Raw genomic sequence first — 15,658 nt, 5'->3', positions numbered from 1 at the left:
GTTCCTCACTCGTCCCTTAGTCCACAAGGAACAGGATATAGTTTGTGTACTATATTGTAAGGTGTTACCTATATTGCTATTATTTGGTACAATGATAAATAACCTTATTGAAATGGTGGAAAAATACTTCATGTGCTTACAAATATTTAGAAATATTAAAAGAGCAACAACCATTGTAAGATTTAACCTGAGATTACCGTCTCTCTCTCTCTCTCTCTCTCTCTCTCTCTCTCTCTCTCTCTCTCTATAGACTGCACAGTCACTACGCACTGAGCTATGCTACTTGTATAAAACATTTAAGTTAAGAAAACTTGTTAAACAACTCAAGCCTGGCAGGTCTCTCTCTTTCTCTCTCTCTCTCTCTCTCTCTCTCTCTCTCTCTCTCTCTCTCTTCGAACTTAGGTTACAATTGTTATTTTATAGTTACAACAAGACACACCTCTTATAAGACTGGTTGTCAAAATGGTCTCACATGCTCTCAAGCTTTTTAACCTAACACTCACAGTTCAGCACTTTGCTTCCATGTAGCCTATCTCAGATCAGAGTCCACCATCCTGTTCACCCCTGCTCATTGAGGCCTCTTTCACAGCATGACACAGCAATATATGTACAGAACACAGTAAAAAATGATAAACCCAAAATGTATTCATTGTTAACTCACTTTTACAGATTTGAGGATTAAAAATGTCATGAACAAAATCCTGCTATACTGTATACTAGTCACTATAAAGAAAATATGGGACAGAGTGAGGCTGACATTATATAGCACACTGGTGGGAAGGGTTCAAATAATTAAATATGCAATAATGTTTATGGTTTGAAGGAATATATAGATGGAAAGCTCATCCATCATTTAAACCTGCATCGTCCAGGGGCTCTGGATCCTAATCCCAACAAGATTGGGTGAGACAACAAATATGAGATATCAGGTAGGAAAATTGGTAACACTGGTCATTTAGTACAGGAGTACATTGAAATATACAGTACATTAAGTATTTAATTAGTTCTATAGATTGTCCAAGAAATTAACCCATGGGAGTAGGCCCATACAGGTGTGATGAGCCAGCGGTAGAGGCATGGCAGCCACACCAGGACAGTGTTCTGGAGGCACTGGGTGAGGTCTGGGTTAGAAGTGTACCATGTACGGTTCCAATCCTGGTAAGTCAAGTAGAAAGAACAAAAAATCATCACAATGTTATTCATAGAAATTACCTTGAGCCACCCTCATATTACACAGAGCCAAAAAATCCAATGTCACCATCCAAATATAGATGAATTCAGGTTTATGAGAGAACATTAGTCACATTAGCAATGAAACACTGTGCATATTATATGTAGCATGTATACTGGGAACATAAGTTATAAGTCCAATATACAATGTTGTGCCCCATACATTAAACCTGCCAACAGCATGGTTTTAAACTTTTGAGTCTGGCACTTGAAATTGAATTGTTGTCAAAATGTGCTGAGCACATTTATGCTCTGCAAAACCAGGGTTTGAGAAGGTAAGAAAAGACTGTCCAGTCTGCAGGTTTCTTGAATCAGTCATAAGATCGATTCTAGGCAAAATATAATAATTCACACATATATTCACACATAAGTGATTAACATAACTCATATGACACGGGGCAGTACAAACGGTGGAAGCAACAGAACCAAACAATAATCCAAACAATACAACAATATCAACACAATAATAACACAATAAACACAATAATAAAAAACTGTTGAATATGAGCAGGATTGCCAGTCCCGGTATTTAATCAGCTGTAAAGAGCCTGCAAAAACTGCGATGTAACCAAACGAGAAAAATAAATGCTCGATAGTTTCAGGCTCTTTTAAATCTTTTCCGTAAGGATTCAGCAGCCGGATAAATATTATTCATGATTTTAAACTGAATGTCTTTTTATGTTACGTGAATTGACCATTTAAGATTATTACAAAATGTAGTCATTAATATCGCTCCGTTATCAATTATTCTTCAAATGCACAGGAACATAGAGCCACAATTCATTCCGGTACAACAGGTGGCAGTATGCACCTTATACGTTCATTTGTAAGCCACCAGAGAAGAAGAAGGAGAAACAACCTTCCGCCTGCACAGCCAGGTTACAAAACCAAAACTGAGCACCAAAAACATCTCTAACAGTCAGGAATACACTTCCATTGCGTGGCGGCGAATGGGGTTTGACAAGTTCTGCAGTCTGGACAGTTCCGATCCATTTTGGGTGAGTTTATTTTCACAACCGTCATGTCTTTTCCTTTATCTTAGAAGTCTGTCTAGTTATTGTTATTAGCTACCCGGCACATGCTAGTAGACCTGCATTAGCCCCGGTAGTTTACATTTGCCTGCCGGCACCAAATACCAACATTAGCCCGAATAACCGGGCGGTTTAACACAGTCGTAAGAAAAAGTAAGTGAACGTTTGGAATCACCCGCTTCTCTGCATTAACTGGTCATAAGATATCTGATGTTCATTTTACACAACTCTCAAGTGACAAACACATTGGGCCTCATGTATGATCCCCTCGTACGAACAGCTTCGTTCTTCAGAGGCATTTAAGATTATTTGTGGAATTCTTCAATTTTCTCGCGCTTAGAGTTTTCTCTCTGGTACGAACAGAATTTACGAGTGATCCAGACCTGTCATATGAGTCCTGAGGAAAAGACTTGTTTGACTTACAATTATAATGTCGTCATCTGAATGAATTTAGAGTTTAATATGATATCAACTGAAATAAATATAACTTAAAGTTAATATTCTGTGTACCATATTTTCATCATCATGTCTGCCAATTTCCTGAAAGTTTTATTAGATTTTATGATTTTTATTGCGACTTTGGCGCAGCAACTTCTACATTTCAGTAGTAGCTCAGAAACTTCTCTCACTGTGACAGCTGCTGCCTCTGTGTCACTGCAGGTCTGTGTCCAGTATCATCTTGTGTTGCAGCTGACAGTGTAACATCACCTGTAGACTATAATGTTCTCCAGGGATGCATGATATTGGATTTTTTTGCCGATATGCTGATATTTCCCAACTCATTTTGGATGATTGCCGATACTGATATATGCACATATTTTTTCCACCTGGCTGAGGAGACTATAACTCATGCAATCATAGATTGTACTAAGTATGATCAAGAAAGACAATATATGCAGGAAGAGCTTAGGAAGACTGGAGTTCAGGAGCTCAGCATTAAAACTGGACAGGATTAATGTGTAGGATTTAATCTCTGGTCCACACTGCGGAGCAGAAGGTGGTGATGATGCACCTAATACGCTGGTTGCCAACTGCTGTTATGAGCCAAGAAGAAGTTTTTCCAAACAGTGTGGTACATCCTGTCAGGCAATGTGTTTCCCATCTGTGCAGCTGAACATAGCAGCTCCTCCATGTACTGTTTCACCCTGATGGTCCTGGTGCTTCCTGTGCAGGCTCCACTTCACTCAGCTGCCCAACAGACCCGCTGCTTCTTCCCACTTTATACTGAATAACAAACCGGAAAGAAAGAAAAAGCGGGTCTGTAGGGTAGCTGAGTGAAGTTGAGCCTGCAGAGGAAGCATCAGGACCATCAAGGTGAAACAGTCTGCGGAGGGAAGCACAGCCAGGTGGCAGGGAGAAGGCAACAAATCAGTCATATTGGCAGAAATGTTCATTTCTGGCCAATGTTCATATTAAAGCCTTAATCAGCTGATATGAGGACGTGCTGATATTATCATACATCCCTCTATGTTCTCCTCTAATATCACTGTCACATGACCGCCTCCCATCATGAGTAGAAAGATGTTTTTAGCATCTAACTTCATGTCAAAGCATTCCCTCTTTATTTCTATCACATTACAGCACTGCTCTAATGACACATGGTTTTATTAATATTTTCTAATTGTTTCAGGTCCCCTACTGAGTGACACTCCTAGCTTATTATGTTTTTGCCTGCTGATTTCGAACAGCGGTACTTGAAGATCTGTGGTGTTGAATTCTTGTTAGTCTTTGGTAACATTTTTGTGAGTCAAACTTGCCGGCAGACTGTGAGGAACATGGAGTTTTATGAGGACATTTTAGTGGCAATGATTATATTAATGAACAGATCTTAATAAAGTTAATAAAGCAAACCTCAGAAAAAAGGTAATTGAGTTTTAGGATAAGAATATGATCAGACGTGCACAACGTTCAGGAGGAATTTTGGACCATTCTTTCTTGCAGAAGTGCTTCAGCTCAGACATATTCTTAGGATGTCTGGTATGAACGGCTCTCTTGAGGCCATTCCACAGCATCTCTATTTGGGGTAATTTTACAGCTGCATCACCCAACCTCTACTAAGCTTCAGCTGGCAGACAGCCACTCAGACATTATTCTGTACGATACTCCTGACTGAATGACTCCTCCGCAGCCATAACCGTGGCTACATATGTATGAGTCACCTCAACAAAGCCAAAACTGTGAGTGATGTGACTCCTGATCATTTTGAGTTGTTGAAGTTCTTCCAATTGTGCAAGCTGTACTAGAGCACAGCAACAATTCCATCACCTCTTTCATACTGGAGATGTGTTTATAACTTGGGACTTCATTTTCCCCTTCTGATGGCAAACTGTCCAGGCCCAGAGGCAGCAAAGCAGCCCCAAATCATGATGATCCCTCTGTGCAGTGCCCTTTTTGCAACATGCGTAGTACGGGTGGGCAAACTGACTCATACAAAATAAATGTTATAGTTTTATATGTCAGCATAAACGCAACAGGTTTATGTATTACATGTCTCCCCTTTTTGGAACTAACTCCTCCACTGTGGAGTCCGTAGCAATGTTACTTTTGCTTTCAGCCATGCTTGTTGTTGCTGGGAGTAATGGTATGATGCCATTACATCAACAATCGAAATAGTTCCATCATCATTATATGAATTTTATTTTATCTGATTAAAAATTATACCAGTATTATCGTGAACAATATGATATGGCACACCCCTAATATGTAGTTCTGTGTGTTCTTCCCAAAAGATTCAACCGTAGTTTCATCAGTCCATAAAGCATTTTCCCAGTAGCAAACTTCAGACATGCAGTGATGTTTCTTTTGAGGAGCAGTGGCTTCCTCTGTGGTGTCCTTCCATGGACACCATGCCTGTTCAAAGCATGTGAACCCTTGCTTTCAGTAACTGGTGTGACCCCCTTTTGCAGCAATAACTTCAACCAAACGTTTCCAGTAACTGTTTATCAGCCCATCACATCAGCTTGGAGGAATTTTAGCCCATTCCTCCTTACAGAACAGTTTCAACTCAGGGATGTTGTGGGCTTCTTTGCATGAAGTGCCTGCTTCAGGTCCTTCTGCAGCATTTCTTTAGGATTAAGGTCAGGGTCTGAGACTTTGACTCAGCCATTCCAAAACATTATCTTTCTTCTGCTTTAACCATTCTTTGGTAGAACGACTTGTGATTTAGTGTCGTTGTCTTACTGCATGACCCACTTTCTGTTGAGCTTCAGTTCATGAACAGATACCTTGACATTTTCATGTAGTATTTGTTGGTTCAACTCAGAACTTATAGCTCCATCAATAATTGCAAGCTATCCTGGTTCAGAGGCAGTAAAGCAGCCCAAACCATGATACTACCTCCACCATGTTTCACAGATGGGTTAAGGTTCTAACGCTGGAATGCAGTGTTTGCTCATTGCCAAACACAATGCTTCTCATTCAAGCCAAAAAGTTCGATTTTGGTCTCATCCATTCACAGAACATTGTTCCAGTCACCTTCTGGCTTATCCATGTGGTCTTGAGCGAACCGTAGAGAGCAGCAATGTTCTGTTTGGAGAGAAGTGGCTTTTGTCCTTGCAACTCTGCTATACACACCATTGATGTTCAATGTTTTCCTGATGGTGGACTCAACATTGACTGTAGCCACTGCAAGAGAGACCTTCAGTTTCCTAGACGTTACCCTGGGGTCCGTTGTGGCCTCCTGAACTGTTACACGCCTGCTCTTGGTGTGATTTTTGTTGTTCAACCACTCCTGGGGAGGGTAACTATGGTGTTGGATGTGTTCGATTTGTATATGATCTGCCTGACAGCCAACTGGTGGAGTCCAAACTCTTCAGAAATGGTCTTGTAACCCTTTCCAGCTTGGTGAGCATCAACAACTCTTCTTCTAAGGTCCTCAGTAATCTCCTTTGTTTGAGCCATGACACACTTCCACAAACTGTCAAACTCTGTGAAGCTCAGAGTTTGACAGTGAAAATCCAGATTTCTCTTCTTTAAATAAGGCAGAGCCTCCCAGACTCACACTTGATTGTCATCCCATTGATTGAAACACCCCACTCTAATTTCCCCTTCAAATGAATTGATAATCTTAGGGGTTCACATACTTTTGCCACACACAAATATGTAACATTGGATCATTTTCCTCAATAAATAAATGAACAAGTATAAAGTTTTTGTCTCATTTGTTTAACTGATTTCTCTTTATCTAGTTTTAGGACTTGAGTGGAAATCTGATCATGTTTTACGTCATATTTATGCAGAAATAGAGCAAATTCTAAAGGGTTCACAAACTTTCAAGCAGCACTGTATGTATATATGACAGCATTTATATATTTATTATATATATATTGACAGCAATTCATTTTAAGCCTATATAAATAGTGCAATAGTGCCAGACTCAAAAGTTTAAAACCACGCTGTTGGCAGGTTTAATGTATGGGGCACAACATTGTATTATTGGACTTATAACTTATGTTCCCAGTATACATGCTACATATAATATGCACAGTGTTTCATTGCTAATGTGACTAATGAATTCATCTATACTTGGATGGTAACATTGGATTTTTTGGCTCTGTGTAATATGAGGGTGGCTCAAGATAGTTTCTTTAAATAACACTGTGATGATTTTTTGTTCTTCCTTCTTGACTTACCAGGATTGGAACCGTACATGGTACACTTCTAACCCAGACCTCACCCAGTGCTTCCAGAACACTGTCCTGGTGTGGCTACCATGCCTCTACCTCTGGCTGTGTGCCCCCATCTACCTCATCTACCTCCGCAGCCATAACCGTGGCTACATATGTATGAGTCACCTCAACAAAGCCAAAACTGTGAGTGATGTGACTCCTGATCATTTTGAGTTGTTTAAGTTCCTCCAATTGTGCAAGTGTAACCTATGATACTAGAGCACAGCAACAACTCCATCACTGTTAGCAGAGACCCCTGTATGCTGTGCAGTTCATACACTTCACTGATAAACCACAACTATACAGAATTACATTATTGCATAAATATCTAGTAAAAGCACATTTCCAGTTTCACCTCTCTCCTGCTTCCTTTCCCTTCACATTCTGTTTCTCTCTCTTTCTCTCTCTCTCTTTTCAGGCAGTCTTTTAAATGACCTTTAAAATATAAGATTCATCTCTAACACTAATATCTTTTGTAGGCACGTGTTACATCATACCTCACAATACAACCAATCAGGCAGCTGCACACTGACTCTCCCTTGATTGCCCACATGCGTGCTTTCTATTTAAGAATAATAATAATGATGTTGATAATAATAATGATAATGATAATAATAATAATAATAATAATATTAATAATAATAATTAAATAAATATCTTATATTTGTATAGCACTTTTCAAAAAAAATGTTTTACTCCAGTGCCTAACTAAGTCATCAGTGTTACATGGAGTAGCTGTGGTATCTCTCTGTCTCTCTCTTCCTTTCTCTCTCTCTCTCTCTCACTTTTTTTTGTCAGTGAAATGACATTTAAACGTTGGTATCATTTAATTTATTTCTATTCCTGGTAGCCAGGTCATCATATACTCATTCATATTCAGTCATTGTGTACTGTTAGGAAAAACATACATCAAACAGCTGTTCCTCTCCCCACAGGCTGTTGGCTTTCTATTATGGATTATCTGCTGGGCAGACGTTTTCTATTCTTTCTGGGAAAGAAGTCATGGCAGCAGAGTCCCTGCACCCGTCCACCTAGTCAGTCCAACTGTACTGGGTTTCACCATGGTGAGTTGATCTTTGTCATTTGTATCGTGTCTTCACCTCTCTTTAGAGCACAACAAAGCGTAGATGGAATTTATTTTAATTTTTTGCAGTCTTTTGGATGTTAGATGTTCACTTACGTGTAGTTTTAGTTTTTAAAGTAAATTGAGTTCACATGGTTGGTCCTGCACAGCATGCTGGGGGCGTGCCCGGCACACTTTTGGTATTTTCATGAACACCGGGTGTGCCAGGTGCACCTGCGGCATGCTTGGGTATGGGTTATGATCAGAAAGAATACATTATCATATCATAGGCGTGTTATGGGCCGTGACAATCATGGCCGATCATATTCGCTAATCACTAATTAAGAAAGTAGAGTTTAAAATGTGGTTTAGTATTTCAGAAATTATTTTTAAATTTTAAATCAGATTGAACTGTTATACATGCAAAAACAACTGCTGAAATTTTTTAGAACGAAATAGTTGTTTCATGTTGTCACTTGATCCTGTTAGTGATCCACTTATAAATTGTGATTTTTAAGATAAAACACTTACATAAAATGTAACCCGAACAATCTCTGTAACATGTTGCTCATGTTGCTGCTGTGATTAAAAGTGCGGAGCTCCAGGCAACACTTTGGCCAGACCTGGTGATTTGCATTAAAAACTGCACACAATAATTCATCATAACCAACAAGTTTGGTGTGCATAGAAGCACAGAAGTTCCTGTGGTTATTTTGCAACAGTCTGCTGCTGGTTGCATGAAATTTTACCAGCAGATCTGCCATGTATACCTGTGCTGTGACAGCGCACAACATCGTTCCAGTAGAGACAGCAGCAATGCATGAATTTGCCTGATTTCGGGGGGGGTTTACCTGGGCACGTGTTCAGCAAATAAAGTGACAAAATACGGTGAAACACAAGTGTGTCAAGCTTTCAACCTGCTCTGAGCAGGCGAGCAGTGTACGGCACAAGGTGCACCCATTCTCGCTGCTGTATTGAGATCACCACACCCTCAACTTCCTCCTACTGTGGTGCACGGTGAGTCACCAAGATACCAAAGCAGCACAGTTGAGGAAATAACCTCAGTGCACCCCAGGAAAATAGCAGTTTGCCACTGCGCTTCACATCCTGTGTTGGCACAAAGAAGGGGCCCTAAAAGTGAGAGCACATGCTCCCCCACATCACCAGTGGAAATGACGCCCTTGGCAATATGTACTGCCTTCCTCTTTATTATACTTTGAAGAATGGTTGAGGGGTAGAGGTGTGTTTGTTTCAAGAAGTATGTGTATGTTTTGCTCAGTATGATATATAATTGTGTGTGTATGTGTGTTCCAGTTGCTGGCCGCCTTTATAATCCAGTATGAAAGGATGAAAGGCGTTCAGTCGTCTGGAGTCATGCTGATCTACTGGCTGCTGGCCTTGCTGTGTGCCACAGTCACCTTCAGGTCCAAGATCCTCCAGGCCCTGGACCAGGTCAGTCTCAAGTCATCAGGCCTGGACTCAATTTGTAAAAAACAAAGTTTATAATAAAGATCTGGATATGTGACTGGTTTGGTGTTAACATTTTATCATCATGTGTGATTAGAAATATAAGAGACCATAAACACAGTTACCTTCACAGTACCACAAACAAAGCAATGTCTTTCTCCAGCTAGTTCCATGTGTTATAAGCTTGATCTGTTTTTGTGTTTTTCAGCCATCAACAGTGTGTGTGTGGAGGTACACCACCTTCTATATCTACTATGCTCTGCTGCTGGTTGCTCTGTTCCTGTCCTGCCTGTCAGACCAGCTGCCCCTCTTCTCCCAGGCTGTTAAAGACTCGGTGAGTCTCTTTCCCTCCCTGCTCCTCCGTAATCACACATGAGAATGAAAGAAATTAAACATGGTTATAGAAATGGTCACTGAGTTGGTGATAGTGGTCTAAGTACGTGATTTGAAGTCATAACAAAACGTAGGGACTATTGAAAGCTAACTTAACCTCTCTAAAGAAATGATCTTTTATTTGAATGTTATTCGACATCAAAGCCATGTTATGCCTCACTGACTGTCCGGACTGTTGTACCATGCTGGGTTGAGCTTGCTGTTAGCTGCAGGACGGCAGTAGGAGGAAGGCTCTGACCTGCTGCAGTGTTTCAGTCTTGAGTCACCAGCGAGATTCAAAAGTCTTGCTTCAGACTTTTTTTGTTGCTTTCGACAGACCGACACCCATTATCTGATAATTAACTGCTTAATTTTTAAGAAAAGTTGTGACGTAGCTTTCATTTGTTAGAGCTAAAGTTAGCTTGACTTTAAGCTCATCCCTCTTCTCCTCAAAGTGTTTTTCAATGTGTTAAGTCACAGTAGCTCTCCATGGCATAACATGCTCGGGCTCAAGGTACGAATATAAATAATAATAGGAATATAAGGTGACCCTGATTATAAGACGACCCCCCTTTACCAGCAGCTGTTTTTGGAAAAATATTGTTACTTTTTGAATATAACTCACATCATAATATAGTTACATACTCATACACTCTCCTGCCAGGCTCTTGGAAGCGGTAAAAAATGATTTTCTCCGGCAGTTAGCATTTATAAGACTGCCTGTTTGTCTTTTTGAGCTCCTTATCATCTGTGACGGTGGTATTTGGCATCTTGACATGTTCCGTTCCTGCAGTAGAGACATCTGAAGACACTTTGTACTTGTTTTCACTCATCATGAATTTATTTCCTCTGTGGCAGAAAAACATGTTACACAATCCCTCAGAAACTCCTGCAGGTTAAACTGGACTAACCAAACACTTTTAGTGCTAACTGATGCTAACACACTCAATTTAAACAGACTTAAAACACTCGCTAGCCTAGCAACATTAATGCTACAAACAACCCATAATGCAACACTCTGTGTAGAAGTCAGTTTTACACCACTACTTTATCCATTCAAAAAGAAGATCTGATGTTGTGAACATGTAACTGTCCAGCCGTTAGCAGAGTGTGTCTGCAAATTAACCTATTGACCAACATGCATAACCGGTCAAAAATATCCTCAGCGGTGTGGCTGATACTCTTGACTTGAGCTAGCAAATTAATTTCCTACACTGGGCAATTAAGTTTTGAGTTTTATGCGCAAGAATCACATACTTTAGGCATCACTATGACCAAACAACCTTCCTTCCAACCATAACATTTGCGTAGTAATAACATGTATGGTATAAAGCATTCAGAAGAACATTCCTCTTACTTCAGCTATACTTCAGTCATTCAATATGACTTCTTGTCTAATTTACCTATCAAAATAAAATTGTCTAACACTAGTAAAATAAAAGGTTAAAACAATTAGGTGATTTTAACATACCATTGCATAGTGACTATAGGTATAAACATTCATTAACTCTTATGTCATAAGATTTAAACATTTAATATGACTTTCTTGGTTAATTTGATTATCAAGAATAAAAACACGTAATACTGTAGCAAAAATAAAGATAAATGTTAAACCCTGAAGTGGTCAGAAATATATCATTTGAATGTAGTTCATGAAACAACACATATTCTTAGGACTGTGTTCCTGTGTGGAAGTGAGACCCCAAAGGGAAGTTTCTTTATTCCAGCTGTCCTGTTTCTGTGGAATGATCTGGTTCAAATGACCCAAAGATCATTTATGCTTTTAGTTGAGTTGTCAATTTAATCTCTAGACTCAATACTCAATCCTTACAAAAATGGTTGTAATACAATGAATACAGTTTTCTGAGCTCATATAAAAGTAGGTAGTATCATACATAGCAACAGGTCAGGTTGACTGAGGCTTGGGAAAGAATAAAGCGTAGTCACAGTGATCACTGCTATCCTTATAGTTGGATACATGTACATGTAATATGTAATCTCTGTCAACCCTGTAGATGCTGTTAAACCTCATTCTCTGGTGGCCTGATCGGTATCTTAGCAGAAGTAAAATATTTAATCTTTAGGTCTAAATGTAATGTTTATGTCTCTAGAATCCCTGCCCTGAGCCCGGAGCTTCTTTCCTCTCCAGAATAACCTTCTGGTGGATCACCAGGTAAGCAGATGATTAATATCCCACTGTCTGTGCTCTAAGAAGTTTCTTTGTCTTATTTAACATCCATTCTCTTGGATTTATAACATCTCTGGAGGCAAATGAATAACCATCTTTGTTTTGTCCAGCCCTTTCATCACTTTAACACAATGCAGTTCAACAGCAGCACAAACTACAGCCTCCGATATGAGCACAACGTGAAGCCAACACTTCTTTAAAAAGTGAACATTAAAAGCTTCATGGCATGCTGTTGAATTAGACAACATTAGTTTGACCTAGTTGGGTCTAATAAAGGGGAAACAGAGTCTCTCTGAGTAAGTGAGTGAGTGACAGCTGAGAAATATGCTCTGTTGATGTTTTAATTCACCTCCAGTCAAACATTAGTTTTTTCTTCTTGTCGCTTCAGTCGGATGTTTGAGCTCCACTGTTTAGAATGATTGATGTATGTGCAGAGTTTGACACTAGAAGGCTGTTTTCACATTTGTCTGCTGAAAGTAGAGAGTTTCTCTGTGCTCATGTGAGTTTAAGGAGCAAGGGTTTCCACCAGTATATCGCATGCCTGGCGGCCTGCCAGGCTTGAGTTGTTTAACAAGTTTTCTTAACTTAAATGTTTTATACAAGTAGCATAGCTGAGTGCGTAGTGACTGTGCAGTCTAGAGAGAGAGAGAGAGTGTGTTACGGAGAACAGGCTGAGCAGGCTGAGCAGACAGAGAGTGGGTGAGCACTGAGGCCTGGGGAGACATGGGAACAGCTGCTCGCTGACCTCTACATGTGTTACAGCAGAGAGCAGGAGGGAGGACAGACGTCTCACTGCACTACTCTATGCTGTGACTCTGCTTCAGACGGTCACAGAGCAGACACTCTCAGTTTATAATCGTAATGTCCGTCATCCCACAAAGTATTGATAACACACTTAGTATTTTACAAATTAGAGTTCTATTTATTTGATGAATGTGGGCGCTGAGATGTAAAAATGAACTAAATGGGTTTGATTCCTATAAAAAAAAAAAAAAGCAAAATGAGAGCGGGCAAGCAATGTAGTCGGTGTATACCCAATCACCATGTATCACCGGTAACACTCTTACACACAGCAACAACATCCCCACCCCCTGCTGGGACAACCATCTTTCCTGGTAGAAACCCTGAGGGCATATCTAATTAGCATGATTTGTTACATCACAGCTAGTTTAGAACCAGTTGCCTTCCAGTATGTAACTTACACAAGTGTGATTTGGAAACTTGAAGCCTCCGGTGCACATAAACAGAGTAGGAGACATCTTGTATCCAGCAGTTCAACTTTTGAAATTAAACGTATTTGCAGATTCATAACTTCTGGAATTTTTGATGAGGGAGAATGAGTGGCTGTTATTTGAAGGATTTTAACAAGATAATTGAACTTTTTTCTTGTAGAAAAAACTTATTAGCCACAAATTATTGTTTTTACATCAATTTTAAAACATATCTGGCAGAGATCTTTGAAGGTTTGATTCTTTTGAATGAATTAGGCATATTCATGAATCCCCCCAGACAGGTGATGTGATGCACTGTCTTGTGATGCCACCATTGAGTGACAAGTGACTCACTCAGAGTGAGAGCATAGATACATAGTTTCTGTAAACGTGATTATCATTCAGCAAAAAAATGTAGTTCATGATATCTTGTATTGTAGACTGATGAACAGCATAATTCGATAAAAAAACTGAAAAATATCAAAAATGTTAGTATATATATAGGATGTTTTTAAGATGAGAGTATTTGTGTAGTAAGTGTTGATGGGCTTGTGGAATTCGGCTACCTTAACTGTTGGAACAGTCAATAACAGATCAGATACCTGAACAGAAACTACACCACATACCTTGCAAGTCATGAGCTCTTAAATTTCTGTCTCAAATATTGCCTCCTAATCCTCATTGTATTATAGGACTCACATGCTTCTCTCCTCACCAGGATGATGATGACTGGCTACAAGCACCCCCTAGAGGAGAAGGACTTGTGGTCTCTGAACCCTGACGACCGCTCCCAGGGAGTGGTTCCACAGCTGGTACATCGCTGGAACACAGAGTGCCAAAAGGTCAAAAGGTCCGGAGCTCAGTACAGCAGGGAATTAGTACTGCAAGAAAAAAGACATGTCCTACATTGTTACACTGTTACACTGTTACCCAGCAGATTTGAAGTATGAGGGTACAGGAATATTTAAATTTACTTTGGTATAAATGCAAGCAAACGAATATCAAACATAGAAAATGACAAAAAAAAACTAAAAGCAAAAGTTCAGGATACAGTGTAAGTGTTGATCCGTCATTTTGACATTTCATACTTCTGTCTGAAAGTCTCAACCAACCTACATTGAATAAAACATCTAATTTTTTATTAATTTTCACAAGAACACGAGGATTTTGTGTGGAAACTTCATTTGGACTACAGGTTTTAGAGGTCCAGTGAGTGGGGAAAAAAAGATCACACAAATCATTTCTGACTCTCCTCTCAAGAAACTATTTTATTTAAAATTTGAAATGGAAGCAGTCTGACTTTCCTTCCATTTTTTCTTCCCAGAACAGAGCAGAAGACTTTGTACTCCCCCAAGCGGGTCCCTCACAACGAGGGCAAACAAGATGGAGCTGTGGAGGAGTCAGAAATCTTGATTGTAAAAACCCCCCAGAAGATAAAGGAGCCCTCCCTGTTCTGGGCACTGTGCCTGACCTTCGGGCCATATTTCCTCATCTCCTGCCTGTATAAGATCATCCAGGACATCCTCATGTTCGTTGGGCCTGAGATCCTCCGGTAAGTAACCTCAGTTTCCCCCAAACAGATAGGCCCTTATGAACTGGCCTTGTAGCAGTATTTGATATATATGAAGTGGTGTAGTTGATGCCTCTGGGGTTCATATATGAGCCTTTCAGAGTCTAGAAGTTGGGTTGTTCTTTATTGTTTGGGGTATGCAAAACTGGGCTCCAATTTTGAGGCCACCTCCTTAAAAGTCCAACTTTCCACTGAATATATCAGTATGGATGAAGAAGACCATTCAAAAGACTCCTCTAATGTGGCAGAGAAGATGTTCAGGTGCTCCTCATGAACCTGTAATGTTGGGTCATGTCACATGACCATGTTGTATTAACCAGGTTGTCATCAGTGGTTGGTAAACACATGACATGGACTAGACCGATGAAGAGGCCACTGCAGGATGAATATAATGGTATTCTATTTTGAACTCCTCTGTTAGTTCTTGTTTGGACGTTATGACAGATATTTAGATTAGTGGACACCATTAACCTCTCGCACTTTTTGGCACAGGAATAGGTACATAGATAAGTGTGCAGGTCTCTTTTTGATCTTCTTTTTTGTTTCCAGACCTTCTTCTTTTATGGTAGCATGCAGTATTTTGAGAAATTTTACTAGTAATATGGAAATAATTACTGAGATGATGAGTAATTTCAAAGCGGTGTGGTTAGCATTGTTTCGTCACTTGATCCCATCCAGGCTGTTGATCAGCTTCGTCAACGACTCCAGCGCCCCCTTCTGGCAGGGCTACTTCTACACAGCTCTGCTCTTCATATGCACCTGCGTGCAGTCGCTCATCCTCCAGAGGTATTTCCACGTCTGCTTCGTCTCAGGCATGCGTCTGCGCACCGCCATCATTGGAGCTGTCTACAGGAAGGTA

The 15,658-nt window shown here is 40.0% G+C and overlaps 1 protein-coding gene across 2 annotated transcripts in view; it reads left to right on the top strand.

Annotated features, from left to right (window-relative positions):
• Positions 1–2,084: 2,084 nt before the first annotated feature.
• Positions 2,085–15,658, top strand: part of abcc1 (ATP-binding cassette, sub-family C (CFTR/MRP), member 1) — a 36,460-nt gene continuing 22,886 nt past the window's right edge. The window contains exons 1-9 of one of the 2 annotated variants that reach the window (XM_042392056.1): positions 2,085–2,228; positions 6,896–7,072; positions 7,864–7,992; positions 9,306–9,443; positions 9,667–9,792; positions 11,942–12,003; positions 13,948–14,079; positions 14,554–14,781; positions 15,478–15,655. In XM_042392056.1, coding sequence (XP_042247990.1) covers positions 2,181–2,228; positions 6,896–7,072; positions 7,864–7,992; positions 9,306–9,443; positions 9,667–9,792; positions 11,942–12,003; positions 13,948–14,079; positions 14,554–14,781; positions 15,478–15,655 — 1,218 coding nt within the window. In that variant the 5' untranslated portion in view covers positions 2,085–2,180. Of the gene's footprint in view, positions 2,229–4,411; positions 4,439–6,895; positions 7,073–7,863; positions 7,993–9,305; positions 9,444–9,666; positions 9,793–11,941; positions 12,004–13,947; positions 14,080–14,553; positions 14,782–15,477; positions 15,656–15,658 lie in introns of those variants that run through there. The other variant, XM_042392057.1, reaches the window with a different exon arrangement.

The sequence above is a fragment of the Thunnus maccoyii genome, chromosome 18, assembly GCF_910596095.1.
Source record: "Thunnus maccoyii chromosome 18, fThuMac1.1, whole genome shotgun sequence".
In the NCBI taxonomy this organism is placed as follows: Eukaryota; Metazoa; Chordata; class Actinopteri; order Scombriformes; family Scombridae; genus Thunnus; species Thunnus maccoyii.
The sequence above is the reverse complement of the archived record's forward strand: the minus strand, read 5'-3'. Positions and strand labels throughout refer to the sequence as shown.